Source organism: Perca flavescens, chromosome 2 (genome assembly GCF_004354835.1).
Source record: "Perca flavescens isolate YP-PL-M2 chromosome 2, PFLA_1.0, whole genome shotgun sequence".
NCBI lineage: Eukaryota > Metazoa > Chordata > Actinopteri > Perciformes > Percidae > Perca > Perca flavescens.
The window spans coordinates 14,284,138-14,299,349 of NC_041332.1; the positions used below are offsets into that span (position 1 = coordinate 14,284,138).

Consider the following 15,212-nt stretch of genomic DNA (forward strand, 5'->3'; position numbering starts at 1 on the left):
CAGTTAGGTAGGTAGGTAGATTACTGGAGTTGATCTGCAGTTGACTCCTGGTCTCCTTTGTTATATAGCTGTCACACGCAGCAAAGTGGGAAGGGCTAGGAGGGGTAGTTGAAAGGGAAGAAGGTTACCCCCTAACTCTTCTATGCAATCCCTTCATTAGCACGGGTGTGGTGGCATTACCTTTTTTCAGGTGGAACTCGTCATTCCACATTTCAACTTTTTTCAACGAATGGACATTTCTTGATTACTCCTCAGTTCATCTTGAACCTTTGGAAGTTTGGAATTGGAGCCTTCATTGTTTGGTTTCTCGAAAACAAGTTTAGAGGCACAGACACATATACTTTCAAATACTGTTTTCTTACTGCCGAAGTTGTTTTTGTCACATAAGCGTCTAGGCCAGATGTTCATGAAAAAAAAGTATTTTATTAAAGTGTTATATACCTGTTATATGTGTTATATGGCCGACTTACCACAAGCCACTTACATTTGGAAAAAAGAAAAAGGAATGTATGCAGCATGGTACTGTATCTGTATATGTCAAAACATATCAGATATAAACTTAAATTAATCACACAGTGCTTTCATGCTGTGATGGTAAGCTTTGAACAAAAACTGAGCAAAGATCATGTTATGAATGAACAGTAGACTATTTCATTGTCAACATCATACAAATCACACAGGTGACATTTTCTGTCCTCTTAATTGCAAACATTGTAAATAACACAGTATTCTCAATTTTAAATTACAGAGAAATCACTAACACTGCAAGGCAATGTATTCCTATATACATTTTACACGTATTGTAAACCAAACTGTGATATATGTTTAAAATATCACCACACACTGCAAGTTGTATGAGAAATGTGATTTTACATGACAATATCTTCATGTAAGCAACTTGGGAAATCAGTTAACATACTGCTTAAATATATTTGCTTAGCAGCCAAGTACATCATTTTTTAAACATACTTTTAATATTACAAAAACATATAATTGCCTTAACCGTCAATGGCTCTAGCGTTATAGGCTGTAGTTGCTACTAAGTACAAAGTACAATTTTGAGGAACTTCTTCTAGTATTTCTATTTTATTCTACTTTATACTTCTACTTCACTTCTACTTCCAGTGCAAATCAAATTGTTTGTAAGATTTCATTAAGATTCATTATCATTTTCCATGATAAGTTGGGAACTTAGCTCAATTTCTGACAGGGACTTTTGGAGAGTTTCTGTGCTGACTGCCACCTCCTTGTTCAGCGTATCTGACTTCAGTGGACATGGGAGACTTTTAGAAGTTGGTCTTAATTATTACAGATTGTTTCCAACATTTCCAAATGTTACAATGGATTTAATGAAGGCATGTGATGGTGGTGTGAGTGCACCAGTGAAACAAGTTTAGTTTTTCAGTAACTTGTCAGGCTTGTCCTACTATTTAGTGGGAGAAACTATTCAAGGAAAACTACATTTCTGTTGTATTTATTCAATCTCAGTGTAACACCCTCTATGATGCAATCCCAAATTGCAGTGGTGGAAGAAGTATTCATATCTTTGACTTAATTAAAGTAGAAATGCCACAGTGTAAAATACTCGGTTATAAGTAAAAGTCATGGATTCAAAATGTTACCGAAGTAAAATAATGAAAGTATTGGCATGAATTTATACTTAAAGTACAAAAACTACTCATTATGCAGAATGGCCCATGGCTCATATATATTATATTTCTGGATTATAATTATAAATGCATTAGCTTGATTAATAGTAATACCTCATCATGTAGTAGTTGATTCATATTTTGCATTAATATTTGGAATCTGCAAAGTAACTTAAGCTATCAAATAAATGAAGTGGAGTAGTAGCATAAAGTGGCAAACATAGAAGAACTTAAGTAAAGTACCTCAAAATTAAACTTAAGTAATTGAGTGAATGTACTTAGTTACTTTCCACCACCGGGCAATTGTTTCTTCTTTGTGAAGAACAAAGAATGGCCTGCATAGAAACCTACAGCCTAAAACAACTCATAATCACCTTTGCTAGATACAGTTTCACCATATTTAAAGAAGTCTAGCTTACAAATCACTTATAGCAACTACAGCCTATATAATGCTAGAGCCATTGTCGGTTAAGGCAGTTCAATGTTTTTGTAATATTAAATGAAGGTTTAAAAAATGATGTACTTGGCTCCTAGGCAAATATATCTAAGCAGTATGTTAACAGATTTTCCAGGTTGCTTACATGAAGATATTGTCCTGTAAAATCACATTTCTCATCTAACTTGCAGCGTGTGGTGATATTTTAGAGATTGTTTTGGTTTAGTAAATGTGTTTAATGTATATATGAATATGTAATGTAATAAGTCCATGTAGGCTATGTAATACCTATACCAGGTATGTAACACTTGAATAAAAACATAAATTCCTTCATTAATACAGTTAATAACCAAAATCTTGGCCGTATGTGTCAAGTAACTTTGGCTATCTAAGAAGTTTAACTGGTATGTGCCATGTCTGTCACTGCTATAAGTGAATATTTTACAAGATTATAAACACAAAGTATATGTGTCTGTGCCTCTAAACTTGCTTTCAAGCAACCTAACAAGGAAGGCTACAAACTTCCAAAGGTTCAAGATGAACCGAGGTGTATTGAAAGGTATGTCCTTTCGTTGAGAAAAGTTGAAATGTGGAATATCGGGTTCCACCTGAAAAAAGGCGGATGAACCCCTACCCACCAGTATTGACACCCGTACTAATGAAGGGATTGCATAGAAGAGTAAGGGGGTAGCCTGTCAGCCACATTCTTCCCTTTCAACTACCCCTCTTAGCCCTTCCCACTTTGCTGCGTATGGCAGCTATATAACCAAGGAGACCAGGAGATGCTTTCAACTGCAGATCAACTTCAGTGATCCACCTACCTACCTGATCCAGATACAGACCTTCCAGCATGTCGATCAGCAGCAGATCTTACGGCCAGAGGACCATGAGTGTTTACGGTGGAGCAGGCGGCCGTGGCACCCGCATCTCCTCATCCCAGCAGAGCTACGGAGCATCCTCTGGAGGCTTCAATGTCTCTGATGGCCTGGACCTCCACGTCGGGGCCAACGAGAAGGCCACCATGCAGAACCTGAACGACCGTCTGGGCTCCTACCTGGAGAAGGTGCACAACCTGGAAAAGGAGAACAACAGATTGGACAAGCAGATCAGAGAGTGGTACCAGAGCAGAACTGTCATCTGCCACGACTACACCAAATACTTCACCATCATCGACGATCTGAAGGACAGGGTGAGAGGAGACAGATGTTTGTGTGTGTGTGTGTGTGTGTGTGTGTGTGCGTGTGTGCGCGCCTGTGCGTGTGCGTGCGTGTTTTTCTGTGTTACCTGTTATCTTCCTCTTCTCATCTTTTACTGTGAGTGTGTAGTGGGGGTTAGGTATCTGTTGGTATGTACTGTATGTGGGGTTGTAACAGTTAGAGAGCCAGGAAACCCATCATTGGCATAGTGTAGAAGTAGGCCATATTATCAGCAAGCATATAACACAAGCAGAACGCAGTACAGTTGACATTTTAATATCAGATACATTCCAACGGTGCATCACATCCTTATTTAAATAGTTGTATATATGACTTTTTGATGCACGATAAAATTTAAGTTTTGTGTTGTATGTACTGTTATCATCCAACTCTTTGAGAACCACATTTTTAAAGGATCCTTTCCCAAAAAGAGTAGAAATTGAATAACAAACATTAGATAAATCAGTATAGCAGATATTTGTATTTATTTTAGATATTGGTTGGTAAAACTGTATGAAACATGAGCTTGATTGTACATTTTCTGTCTTGTTTGGTTTACCTCCTCAGATTTGTATCGCCTCTAAGCTTAATGCCAAGACAGTCCTGGGCATTGACAATACAAAACTGGCTGCTGATGATTTCCAAATGAAGTGAGTGTATCCCCCTACCCCACACAACGATGCTACATAACTGAAACTTTACATGCACATACAAGCGTTAACTCATGCCTCACTGACAACTTCTAATCTCAACGACCCAATAAACCCTCCTGTGTTCACCCATCAGGTATGAAAACGAACTGGCCATGAGGATGGCTGTGGAGGCGGACATCTCTGGACTGAAGAGGATGTTTGATGAGATGAACCTGGCCAAAATGGACTTGGAGAATCAGTGTGAGACCCTTAATGAAGAGCTCATCATGCTCAAGAGGAATCACGAAGAGGTGATTGTGGTTAGATGAGGAAGTAGTGGTTCACCCATTGCAATTAACCCAAAGTTTGTTGATGGCATTTTTAGTTATTACACCGGCTGACTGAGGCATTGTCCTTTGTCCCCTACAGGAGTTGGCTCTTCTGAGGAGTCAGATGGGCGGCGAGGTCAATGTGTCCGTGGATGCTTCTCCCTCTACAGACCTGAACCAGGTTATGTCAGAGATCAGGGAACACTACGAGAGTGTGATCGGCAAGAACCGCAAGGAACTCGAGGCGTGGTACCAGAACAAGGTGAGAAGCTACAAATGCTTAAGATACAGCCACTTTGGGGACCTTCATAAACGATACATTTAGTTTATTTGGCTTGACAGTATGACAGTTATGTACTATAACTGTTGGGTAAAACAATGGATATTATTTCTCTGATCTACCCAGATTACAGTGGTGGAGCAGGAAGCGAACACTCACACAGAGATTCTGGTGACGTTCAGCACAGAGGTTAAGGACCTGAAGAGCGCATTCCAGATGCTTCAGATTGAACTGCAGTCCCATTTGAGCATGGTATGTCATAAAAAAACTATATATTAACAATAAAGATTGATAATCTTTTGGATGTGACACGGTGATGGTACATATTAACAACACTGTAACGTTAGATAGAAATAGTTTGACATTTTGGGAAACACGCTGATATTCTTTGTTGTCTCATATCTGTTAAATATGAAGCTACAAAGCTACAGCCAGCAGCCTGTTAGCTTAGCTTCACAGTTAGCATAAAAACTAACTTCCAGGAATCCACAACTTGTAATGCCACCAAACAAAGAAGAGAATATGAATATGAAAAGTTTTTGGGCTTTAAAGATGCTAGATGGCAGATTTTGTTTCCTTTAGACTGAGCCAGGCTGGCTGTGTCGATTACATTCCTTATGCTAAGCTATTAGCTCACCAGCTGCAGATTCATATACTGTATAGCTGACATGTGAATGGCTTCAATCTTCTCATCTAACTCAGCAAGAAAGTAAATAAGGGTAATTCCGAAGTGTGCAGAATCACATGATACTAGCCAACATTTGTTTTACATTTTCAACATTTTTACCACTATCAAGTAAGTTCTGTGAATTTTAATCACTGTCTGCCTATTTGCCTAACGTCTTCCTCTGACCACAACAGAAAGCGTCTCTGGAGGGCAACCTGGCAGAGACTCAGGCGCGCTATGCTGCACAGCTAGCAAGCCTCCAGAACATGGTCACAAGCCTGGAGGCTCAGCTGTCCCAGCTCCACGCCAACATCGCCAGCAACAAGCAGGAGTACGACATGCTGCTAGACCTCAAGACCCGGCTGGAGCTGGAAATTGCTGAGTACAGGAGGTTGCTGGATGGGGACGATGACAGGTGAGACCTGGTGAAGAGAGAGAAACACTGACTGGACAGGGGGATTAAAGAGAAATAATATCCACCCCAGGTATAAACAATTAATAATAATGTGGATATGTTCTAGACTAATGTTTTCTTTTTTCTTTTTCTCTCCATTACCAGTTCAAGACAAGGTGAGCATTTTTTCACATGCAGATAATTCATATTTTTTTCAGTAAAATGTTTAAGTTTTAGCTGGATTTAAAAAATGTAATGTGATTTGCTCATGATTGTTGTATCTTTTTGTTTTCCTCAGTGGTCACAAAGGTCATCACAGTGGTGGAGACAGTTGTGGATGGAAGGGTGGTCGAGAGCAGCAAGACTGTTGATGTGGACGTCGATGAGATTAAGTGATAAATTGGAAACAATAACAAAAATCAATAAAGATCATGGAGTTGAATTAAACGTTCTTGTATCTTTTTATATTTTATAATGAACAGAATACTTCACATTTCTAAGTACATATCAGATACAGATGCTAATGATTAAAACTTACTCCTCCATGTGTTCATAAAGCCGCTTCCCTACTTCACGCCCCCGTACTCCGGGCGCTTGGACCACACCCATTTTCGAACTTGACCATTTTGTTCTCGACTACACACCTGTAAAGTTTTCTAACTGCATTTTGCACTGTTGCAACACCATCACAGTGACAAAATGTGGCCTCAGACAAATTAACACTTGGTAAATTATACTCAAAATAGCCTCACTTTGTGTGTGTGTGTGTGTGTGTGTGTGTGTGTGTGTGTGTGTGTGTGTGTGTGTGCGCTGGTCGAAGCAAGGGCACCTGAAGTAGTGGGATAGAAAGTAGGGAAGGGTCCCCCTAATTTCCGCCCCTGGCCGGATTTGTTGATTTGGCTGGTGTGATCCCTTGCAAGAAGAAATTTTTTAACTGTTAATGTTAAAAAAATCATTCTAGAACCTATAAAAGCAAAATTATTATAGTAGTTTATAACAGTTTCAATTTCATAAAATACTGTACATAAATGCTCTGCCCCCTTGTTGCTAAACATTGGTTGATACAGCTTTAATCTGTGTAAAGAGGGACTGGGACCTGTCCCAGCATGCATTGGCTAAAAGTGAATCAAACTTCCTTGAGTTGTAAAGTCCAGTCTAACACCAAGAGAGTTGACTTCATGCGTACATCCAAATGTGCACGAGGACTTCTGGAGGAAGGAGATTCAAACCCAGGACTCTATTGTGAGGCATTAAGGCTACATTTTACATTGTATATATTGGCACTCCTAATAGTGTGTTTTCAAATGGTTTTAAATCTGAATTTATCGGAGCATGCATGCTGTCTACTTCAGACCTGTATGACATGTACGCCTGTATTGCTGAACACTGTGTGGCCTCTGAGGTTTAAGTCCTGAAATCATTAGTATCTCGTACAAAAATGTTGAACAACGGAGAAAGAACTATTATTCTTTGTTAAATTTTTCCAACCACCCTCAGGATATTAGCAACTTTATATTCAAAGCCTTAATTGTTCTATTCTTTTACATCCAGATAATAATGTGGCTCACCCTCAAAGTTTTTACGATTTCATTCAGCAGGTTTTACACAAATATCTGTTAAAATAATGATATATCAGACCTACAAAATACCCTAAGGAACTCTTGTCAGGATGAAGCTGAACATTTTTGTTTTATAAAACCTATGGTTCATCTCAAAACCATGCCACTATCAGGACACTATTTGTAATTGAAACACAAATAAGTCAAAACAGGAAAAAATGGTAGTCAGCAAACTGGCAGCCTTTTATTACATTCACATGTGTATATGAAGGAAGTATTGGAGTCATTTGTGCTTGTGGTCCTCAGGTGTGGCCTCTTGTGTTGCGTTTGCTGCACGAGACAGATTAGGAAGTGGAGGAGGAAACCACCTTGCCATCCTTCAGTTCCTGTGTGACCACTATCACCTTACTAGAGGATTTCCCTTGAGGTACGACACTGTGAAGGGGTACAATCACAGTACTTGCATTAAATATCAGTATAATGTTTCATTTTACAGAGTGAGAGTTTATCATGAAAGGACAGAACTGTTCATTGCAGATAAATTACCTGCCCTCTCCGTCCATCAGCCTCTTGTATTCTGCGATCTCCATCTCCAGCCTTGTCTTGATGTCGAGCAGCATTTTGTATTCTTGGCTCTGGCGTTCCATGTCAGCACGCAGGTGCATCAGTTGTTCTTCCAGGGACGTCACCTGCCTCTGGAGGCCTTGGAGCTGCATGGAATACCGTGACTCGGTCTCAGCTAAAGTGCCTTCCAGGGACGCTTTCTAGAGGAGGATGGCGAAGAGAAGAGGGATGGAGAAGAGAATGAGTGAGTTAAGTGAAAGAAATACTGCGGGTGCATCAAATTGTATGTACGATTTGCCCTAGATCATCAGCATTTACCATGCTAAGTTGGGACTGTAGCTCGATCTCCAGGCCTTGCAGGGTGCGTCGGATTTCGTTGATTTCTGACTTTGACGATTGGAGAGTTTCTGTGCTGACTGCCACTTCCTTGTTCAGCGACTCTGACTGCAGTAGACATGGAAGAACATCAGTGTCACGTGTAACTACATATGTTACATACATACCAGTCTAAATAGGCAATGACAAATTACTTATTCAATTAATATCATCACCAGGATTTGGGTCCAGTTTTACCTTTGAATGGAACCAAGTTTCAAGTTCTTTCTGGTTCTTTTTTGCCACACTCTCATACTGTTCACGCATTTCAGCCATGATGCTGCCCAGGTCTGGCTGTTGTTTAGCGTCCACCTCCACGTTGATCTGTCCACTCATTTGATTTCTCATAGATGCCAATTCCTGGTAAATAAGAGGAGTTTGGTTAAAGGTTTAAGTTTGCTGACTTGAGGAAATTTTGTTCTGCATTCAAGACAGCACATTGAATACAAATCCACTCAGATGACTGTTATGCGTTTGCTACCCACCTCCTCGTGGTTCTTTTTTAGGTAGATCAGCTCCTCCTTGAGGCCTTCTATCTGCATCTCCAGGTCTGATCTGGCCAGTGTCAGCTCATCCAACAGTCTCTTTAGACCGGCGATATCTGCCTCCACTGATTGACGCATGGCTAGCTCATTCTCATACCTGTGGGGCAGCAAGAGATCAGATATTTGCACCTCAACATCCACATCATGTACACATATTCCATGTATTGCTTCAGAGTAATTTCAGATTTTACTATGTTACAAACTCCTTCTGTCTCTCATCCTTATACTTACTTGGTTCTGAAGTCGTCTGTTGCCAGTTTTGCATTGTCAATAGACAGATAGATGCCTGCATTGTTACAAGTGGCATCCTGGATCTGTGTGATGAAGCAAGGTTTCAGTTAGTACATTTCTTTCATCCAAGTGTCTCCAACTGCAAAGATACTCTGTAAACATCAAGTATGCTGTGAACAACACTTCACAAAAGCATTGCATGTAACACAAGGATAGTAATGGTCTTTACAAAATCATGCACACATATTGCCTCTCTGGGTCGGTTAAAGTTCCAATGCATCGTTTTTAACATGTTAATCTGATAGTTACATTGTTTGGTAAACTACAGAGAGACATGCTTTTGTATCTCATTCAAAAATCAGAAGTCATACTTTTCCTTGCAGGTCAGCAATGGTGGCCTCAAAATGTGAGTAGTCACGGGCAGAGGGGCCGGACTTACTCTCCAGGAACTGGCGGATCTTGAGCTCCAGCTCAGTGTTGGCCTTCTCCAGGTTGCGCACCTTCTCCAGGTAGGAGCCCAGACGGTCGTTCAGGTTCTGCATGGTGGCCTTCTCGTTGGCCCCAACGTGGATGTCCAGGCCATCAGACAGGCTGAAGCCTCCACCTCCGCCTCCACCTCCAGCTGCTCCCAAGCCAAAAGTAAAACCTCCACTTCCACCTCCACCTCCACCTCCACCTCCACCTCCACCTGCTCCCATGCCATAACTGCTACCTAATCTACTGCCATAACCGGAGGAAATAGATATTTTTGCTCCTGAGCCACCTGCACCACCATACACGCTGGAACTATAAGACTTTCGCATCGAGCCTCCAGAGCCACCAAAGCTACCACCTTGGCCGGCACCTCCAAAGGAGGAATAAGACGGGCGTGTTGACATTGTGAAGTGAAGACTGCTCAGGAGATCTGCCTTGGAGAGAATAAGATGGACTGAGATGCGCAGTTCTGCCTCCGTCCCCTTTTATCCTGCTGCTGCTGCTACTGCCTCTGGTGAAGAAGGGGGCGTGCAGGACTGAAGGGAGGAGCAATACCTAAAATGGTTGCTCTGCCTCACCCATCACACACACTCTTCAGTTTCATTTTTTTTTTCATTTGTAATGATCAGAAAAATAAAGAGGGATTAAACCTTTACTGAAATCCTTCAAACCTCACAACTACCTGCAAACCTCATACAATAGCTACATTATTCCATTCATCCTTGTATTCCCATGTGCCATATTAATGTGCATGAAGACAGGGTTTCCATGTGAACCTTTATCTTTTATTTCCTCAAAGCATACTGCCAACTGCCCACTGTAAAACAGCCACGCCTGTTATTGTCAGGGTCAACTTTGTTATTCAGTCAAATCTGGCAGATTTTCAACATTAGGTGATGTGTTTTTATTGAAATTTGTGCCATTAAAATTGAGCAAGACTGCCATACCGTGATGGCCAAAGTTATGTTACCAAGGCAACAAGCATTGCAAACACTGTAAAATGGATAAGTATATGATTGATATGTTTTTCTACTTGACTTCTCACACATTCTTTGTCCTTTCACTCTGTGTTATCTTGCATTGAAATCACTTTTTATGTATTCATTATTTTGTTAGTCACAGTTTTAGTTATTTTTTAAATATTAAACCTGACAATTTTATACATTCTCGTTTGTTTCGCTCACTTATAGCCTGCAGGGTTGCCAGTAAGAACCAAGTTTTGTAGGCATGATGTCAGTCCATATATGTCAGTCGATACCTGTCCTTATTTAAACTGCGTAGAGTTGGAAACCTCACCACAGATATTTATTTTTCTTGGCATTGTACTTTGCCCTGTGCATCATGCCAAAACAAGAACAAGCCCTTGCTTGTGTGCTTTTTTCCTTGCTTCACAATATTTCTTTCAAGTATTTGCAGGCATATAAACCTTTCCTTCTAGTTTGATTATAAGAATAATGGATGTATTATTTTGAACATTTTACTGCTGGATAAATCTAACAAAGAGCTGTTTTACTTCTAACAAACAAATGACTATTGCTGACTGTGCACATCTACAGTCTGAAGTAATACAAACCAGATGTTTCTTGTCACTGCTGCTTTTCATTTTAAGGTTGCAAACTCATCTCATGTGTGTGCTAAACATCTATAAATAATGTCCAAGATAGAAGAGAGATTGAAAATTGAAGATTGAATCCCCAGTAATACAAGTGAATATATTTTTCTCTCTCTGGAGATAGCAGTTTCACGCCAATACACCAGCTTCTTGTGTGTACACACTGTAATGTATAGCTCTGAATAGCTTAGTTGCACTTCATTAAGGGTTTCACTGCTCCATTGACAGATGTCCAAACTCTTGCTTATTAGGTTCATTTTATTTTGCCTGCAAGTATTTTACAACAACAATTTTTACAGCTATGTAAATTTACATAGTGGTGCAAAACCAGCAGAACCAAGTGGTGTACGCATTGTTAGGTTTGTGCAATCAGACATCCCTGTGATAGAATAACATAAGGGTGTGGCACCAGGGAGGTTTAAATAGAGCATAGTTCATGTAAAGTTAGTTCATGTAAAGTTAAAAAAGTTTAAAAGAGCAATTGTCAATGGCATGTTAATGTGTAAGACACTGCAACACTGTGAAAAACATACTTCACTGTGATAAAACGAGCAAAAGAATTCATCTGTTTTCTGTAGATTGACAAAAGTTGTGAGAATAGATCACACTTCATAAAATATAATGCTAATGCCCTAACCCTAAAACATATTGACACACACATTGCACAACTTGCAAATAGCACTTTAGTAATACAAGCAAAATAGAAATATGCCAATATATAGGACATTTAGCTTTCTTGATATTTTAATAGTAACTGGCAATTGTCAGGCAGCCATTTTTCCTCCCGGTAGACACCAATTGCTTCAGCCCACATAGCACTGATTATCAGAGAAGTCTCACTGCTCTGCTCTCACAGCACAGGTGCTGAAACGTTTTCATTCCGTCTGCATTAATATTCAGATTATCTTGTTGTTGTGTGAAGTAAAACACAAAAGTGTTAGAGCCTTTATATATTGTTTTAACACTATTACCTTTGTATACATCTCTTGTCTTAATATGCTTCCTTGGTGTTATCAAGCTACACTTTATAGGTAGACAAAAAACAAAATGATTTTTAATTGTAATATAATGTTTCGCAACAAATATACTCTGTATCACACTCTGCTCTGATTAAAAAGGGCAGAGTTGTTTATGTGAGCCGAGTGATTCATGGTGATCGTACGTGTTGTTATCAGGGCAAGGTGTAACTGCGGTTCTTGTGTGTGAAGCAATGAATGAATGAGGTATGCATGCTTTTTATTGAGATACTCCTGCATACTGGTGTATTCGCCATTCACTAAGAGGGATTTTCAGCTTTTTAGCAGATATGATTAAAACATATTCAAACCTCTCCGCAAACTAATTGTTTTGTTGTGCTCTGTATCTCGTGACTATCTGCTATGCAATGCACGTGGCTTGTGTGGTAGTTGTAATTGCACTTCATCTTGCACGGCCTTTGCCAAAAAGACAAATCAATCAGGTCTTTTTGACACATTTACTGTGTCACATACCCCATTCACTTTTCGTGTGAACGGGAATGACTTCTCAGAACGCAAAAGGCCCATTCAAGTCTGAGTACGAAGTGCCCCGCTGACACATATAACTGTAGCTTGTGGCGTACACAGTAACAGTATGCTCAAAATGCGCTCTGACATGAAAATAAGCCCAGAATGCTTTTACCTGGGTGTGTAACTGCCACGCATGAGCCAACACAAAACAATATCTCCCTTTCTATCTCATGTAGGGAGTGCGATGATTCACCGCAGCATCATGTGTTCTTTTTTGACAATGCTCGTCTGCCTTTGTGTTTACTCTATTTCAGGCTCAGACTGGTTTCTGTTGGATCTTGTGATGCCCTGCAGGTATGAACCGCACCTTCTACAGCAGTAATCTATGCAAAACCTCGGATGTTCAGATGCACAGAGGGATTTGGAAATTTACAAGATAATTCTTGACTCAGAACTGAGCAGATTCAATGAGGGCTCAGCTGAGGGAAAACCTCTACTCATGTGATGCACACCGCCACGAAGTAACACGACCTAGCGTGTTTTGTTGGAGTGGTTCGTTTGGGCAGGTATGAATGCAGCAATTGCACTCGGATGCAAACCAAATCTTTATGGTTCAGCATCCAAACAGGTTCATAATAGCAAACATGGTTCCTCATTTCATATTTAAATAATATAATGTTGAAGTTAAAAAGTTAAAACCCGGCTTATGTTTTAAAAACAATGTACTTGCTAGATCTAATCAAATAACTACACTGATTAGCATTGGTCTGGCTCACACCGTCTGTAGCTTCTAAAGAATTGATCAGGTCATGTCTGACATTTAGCATATGAAGAAGACTCATTGTCCACACAGGAAAGATAACTAATGTTTCTGGTTTTGGGGAGCCAATCCCTGCAGGGCCAGGCGTGATTAGACAGAATCGGCACTACCATGTGAAACGACCTTTATCTGTGACCTGGGGTAAACCTAAAATCAGAGGTGTGTCTTTAATCAGAGACCCACAATTCAACAGGAATATAATTCGGAAACTGAGGTGATGTCGGCACTTCAATCTGTGACCCCGCAAGAGGAAGCAATTGGAGTCCGCTGTTTACAGCGTATTGTTTGTCATGTCACATGACTGTTCTTCTGTAACTCCGCAAGGAGAAGCATGAGATCAGTCCGCTGTCAGCTGCAGTGTTTTAGTGTTTTATGTTTGATTGTGTTTTGTCTTGTCGTTTTCACGCCGTTCATTAAACCTTTTGCTTAACTTTCAATTCGACCCCAGCCTCTCCTTCCTCCTCCAGAAATCGAAGAACACGTCTTTTAGTTAATTCTTAACAATAACCAACAATTAACATCTCATTAAGAACTTTGTAAGCCTCTGTTTTTGAGATGTGCTTTCCGTAAATCAAATATCCACAGAGTTGATGCAACCGTAAAGAGCACAAGAGTGTTGACCCCTCTACAATAGCAGCTGATGAATGCATTCATGGAGATGGTGTGTAGGCTACTGTCTATATCTGTATGTGTTGCTATAATTCAGAACGCTGCTGCTCGAGTCCTCACTAAGACCAAACTCCAGTTCTGAAATCTTTACACTGGCTACCCTGTGCCTCAAAGAATTGATTTCAAAATACTTTTGCTAGTTTATAAATCACTAAACGGTTTAGGTCCAAAATACATTTCTGATCTTCTGCTAGACTATGACCCACCCAGACCTCTCAGGTCGTCTGGGACAGGTCTGCTTGTTGTCCCCAGAGTCAGAACTAAACAGGGGGAAGCAGCGTTCAGTTTTTATGCTCCACATATCTGGAACAAACTTAGGTTGCATTGTTGAAACTATGAAAATCGATATAAGCATATAAAGAGAAGACCGGTGGAACCGGCCCGTTCTGGGAACGGCAAGGATTCTTGTATTTTATCTTCTTTTATATTTTTAACTGTTTTTAACTGCTCTTTGATGTTTCATTTCTTGTACTGCACTGTAACTTTTATTCTTGTATTTTAATCGTTTTTATGTAAATCACTTTGAATTGCCCTGTTGCTGAAATGTGCTATACAAATAAAGCTGCCTTGCCTTGCCTTGTCTATGTGTATATTTGTATGTTTCTATGAACTGGCTGTGAAAACAAATATCCCTCAGGGATAATAAATCTAAATCTAATGTGCAGGGAATTTTCTCACCCTGTATGACAACTTTTTTACTTTTACAATGAGGCATGAAGTTTAACACCAGGAGGGCAAATTTAACGTTAGGATTTCAATTTAAACCGGGACTTTTCTGTATGTATGTTAGGTGCAAGTTGCAAGGTTCCAACAACAGTACACAATGTTTTTTTTTTAATCTCTATGTCTTGTCTAGTCATACACAATCATTCAAATTTTAGGGTGTAGACAGTGAGGGAAATTAATCTGATCCTCTTTGCTTAAACTTGATATTGCTCTGCTGCACAAAACTGAAGGAACAAAAAGATCGAATTACATTTAATAGCACCGTTGATAAATACCAATAATGTGTTAATAGAGTGCTGCCCAGAAGCAGTGAAAGGAAGGAAGTCTTTAAAGCTGAGTCATTCTGACCAAGACATTAACTCTGTATCACCGATGTTTGATAGTCTCTGCTTGATTCAACTCCACTTAGAAAGAAAGAAACTTAGGTGAGTTGTAAACCTCACAGAACCAAATCTACACTTAAAAAAATAAGGTTTTCAGCTCTGCATGTTACTGTGAAAATCATATTCAGTATCACACAGTATTATGTCCCTATAATGTACAACATGGCATCAATATTGTGCCTTG

At 39.9% G+C, this 15,212-nt stretch overlaps 2 protein-coding genes across 2 annotated transcripts; one reads left to right on the forward strand and one right to left on the reverse strand.

The window, feature by feature from the left end:
* Nucleotides 1-2,935: 2,935 nt before the first annotated feature.
* Nucleotides 2,936-5,979, forward strand: LOC114562308 (keratin, type I cytoskeletal 13-like). Its single transcript, XM_028588643.1, has 8 exons — nt 2,936-3,274; nt 3,849-3,931; nt 4,068-4,233; nt 4,343-4,504; nt 4,649-4,774; nt 5,384-5,604; nt 5,749-5,759; nt 5,882-5,979. Exons 1-8 carry the CDS (start codon nt 2,936-2,938, stop codon nt 5,977-5,979), a joined length of 1,206 nt encoding a protein of 401 aa, XP_028444444.1.
* A 1,385-nt stretch (nt 5,980-7,364) lies between these two features.
* On the reverse strand, nt 7,365-9,829 carry krt15 (keratin 15). Its single transcript, XM_028598520.1, has 7 exons — nt 9,229-9,829; nt 8,858-8,940; nt 8,567-8,723; nt 8,280-8,441; nt 8,025-8,150; nt 7,689-7,906; nt 7,365-7,577 (listed from the first exon to the last, which is right to left on the reverse strand). Exons 1-7 carry the CDS (start codon nt 9,733-9,735, stop codon nt 7,487-7,489), a joined length of 1,344 nt encoding a protein of 447 aa, XP_028454321.1. The 5' UTR covers nt 9,736-9,829; the 3' UTR covers nt 7,365-7,486.
* Nucleotides 9,830-15,212: the final 5,383 nt, after the last annotated feature.